Source organism: Trifolium pratense, linkage group LG1 (assembly GCF_020283565.1).
Source record: "Trifolium pratense cultivar HEN17-A07 linkage group LG1, ARS_RC_1.1, whole genome shotgun sequence".
Classification (NCBI taxonomy): Eukaryota; Viridiplantae; Streptophyta; class Magnoliopsida; order Fabales; family Fabaceae; genus Trifolium; species Trifolium pratense.
The window spans coordinates 8,481,585-8,483,949 of NC_060059.1; the positions used below are offsets into that span (position 1 = coordinate 8,481,585).

The 2,365-nt window shown below is 32.2% G+C and overlaps 1 protein-coding gene across 1 annotated transcript; it reads left to right on the forward strand.

The window, feature by feature from the left end:
- Positions 1–213: 213 nt before the first annotated feature.
- On the forward strand, positions 214–2,101 carry LOC123918976 (LOB domain-containing protein 1-like). The gene is made up of 2 exons (XM_045971190.1): positions 214–635; positions 1,544–2,101. The coding sequence occupies exons 1-2, from the start codon at positions 288–290 to the stop codon at positions 1,880–1,882; spliced, it is 687 nt and encodes a 228-aa protein (XP_045827146.1). The 5' UTR covers positions 214–287; the 3' UTR covers positions 1,883–2,101.
- The last annotated feature ends 264 nt before the right edge of the window (positions 2,102–2,365 follow it).

Consider the following 2,365-nt stretch of genomic DNA (forward strand, 5'->3'; position numbering starts at 1 on the left):
CGTCGTGCCTATAATCTATAATTATGGAGTAATATCTTTTTTTTTTTAAAAGAAGAGGACATTGTATACGGCTTTTCTAAAGACTAAAATACATCATAATTGCTTCTATAGTACGTTGAGATGAAGTCACCAACTCTGACCCAACGTGCTTCCCCATTTGGTCTATATATATAGCCAAACACACCCTTTAGTTTCCATACCATGTTACAAAGTAAGAGAAAAAATTAAAGCATCTATATTCAATATTAATCAACCTCTCTGTTTTCCTCTGTCTCTCACATAACACAATGGAACAAAAAATGAAAACCACAACTTCTCCTCCTCAATTACCAATCCATATTCCCATTCACACCATGCTATCAAACTCAACACCATCTTCATCTTCTTCACCTCCTTTACAATCTCCCACGCCTTTCCCTTCACCGCCTTCTCAATATTCTCCTCCTTCTGCCACTCTTCGACCACCATCTCCTCCTCCACCAATTGTGGTTAGCCCTTGCGCTGCGTGCAAGATCCTTCGTCGCAGGTGTGTTGAGAAGTGTGTGTTAGCTCCTTATTTTCCTCCGACCGATCCACTCAAGTTCACAATTGCTCATAGAGTTTTTGGAGCTAGCAACATCATTAAGTTTTTGCAGGTAACATACATTCATTATTCACCAATAAAAAAATCATCGTCATCATTATTTTTGACTGATTCTAATTCAATCTTACAAAATCAGTTATAGTTATGACTGGTTCATTCCGACATTCATGGCATGACATTTTCTTGAAAAACAAAAAAAAAAATTAGTTGAATTGTCTCATAACATTTATAGGAAACAAAATCATTGATTTTGGTCAAAAAGTGGATGGAAAAGCTATCAAAAGGGGCATACCTAATTGATAGGCATGCATGATGTGTTGTTTTCTAACTTCCTAACTCATCAAAGCTATGCATAATTCTTTCTTCTTTACATTCTATAGTAACAACCAACCATTACCTTTTTTTTTAATCTTTTTTTCATGAAAAAAGTAAAATAAAAACAATGGACAAAGTCAAATACTAACAATTAATTTGCATATTACTTGTTTATCATCATTTCTTTCTCTTTAATCCCCATGGCCATAGTGTAACCACCACATCTTATCACAAGTCAAAATTAATTAGGTGCCCACATTTTGGAATCTTTCCATTTTGTCTAATAATTATGGTCAATGAGGCATGAAGTATCATTTTTCCAAAATATAATACTTGTGAGAATTTCTTTATATGTTTTTCAACTTTAAATACATTTTTTTTATGGTTATAAGAATATTATGAATTTGAGAAAATTGTGGTTAGTTACAAAAAATTTAAGTTAAGAGCAGCACAAAGAGTAGCTAAGCAAATGCACATAAATTTGCAGCTGAACTCTGAATTATCAAGCCCTATTTCTCTGAGAACCAAAAAACTAATACTAAAAAAAAATGCACATAAATTTTGTCGCTTTCCAAATCATCATTCCAATTATGATTAAGAGTTTCAGTTTGTAATTAACAACATAAAATTGGACTAATTTTTCAGGAACTACCTGAACCTCAAAGAGCAGATGCTGTTAGCAGCATGGTTTATGAAGCAAATGCTAGGATAAGGGACCCAGTTTATGGTTGTGCAGGTGCAATATGTCAACTTCAAAAACAAGTTAGTGAACTACAAACACAGCTAGCAAAAGCACAAGCTGAGATAGTGAACATGCATTGCCAACAAGCAAATTTAGTGGCATTAATTTGCATGGAAATGAGTAATCAATCATCACCACAAGACCATAACATGATAATTAATCAGCCACAACCTCATGTTGATATGAGTTGTTTCTTAGAAGACAACAATTTTGGGTCTGCTTGGGAGCCTCTATGGACATGAAATTAATTAATATGAATTATTAATTTATTATCATGTGTTTTAGTTATATGACTTAATTAAATCTCTTAATTAATTAGAGTATTAGTCTTTCCATTGTAATTGTAAAACTTAATTTCCAAACTCCAAAGTGGGGAAGACTAGAGCTAATGAAAATCTTACTGAGGGAATATTTCAATAAAAGTCATATTAATTAGTTATATGGTAGATATGGGTCATGGTGTATTTGATTCTTCATTAGTCATTTCATGAGCCAAACCTTTTTGACAATAGAAAAAATTAAAAAGGAAAAAACAAGAAAAAACACAATTGAATGATGGTGATATTCACTGAATTTATATTTGATATTATGGTGAGTATGCAAAAATTAAGATATATAATTTACCGTAATTTTGTCAAAGCTACATAGTATATCTTTTGAAAAGGTTATACTATAAAGTTTATGCAAAATTACGGTGAATCATCATAATTTTGACATACTCGCTG

Coding starts and splice junctions, on each gene's coding strand:
- LOC123918976 (XM_045971190.1), top strand. CDS start 288: ATGGAACAAAAAATGAAAACCACAACTTCTCCTCCTCAATTACCAATC. Junction 636..1,543: donor ACATCATTAAGTTTTTGCAG/GTAACATACATT, acceptor CTAATTTTTCAG/GAACTACCTGAACCTCAAAG.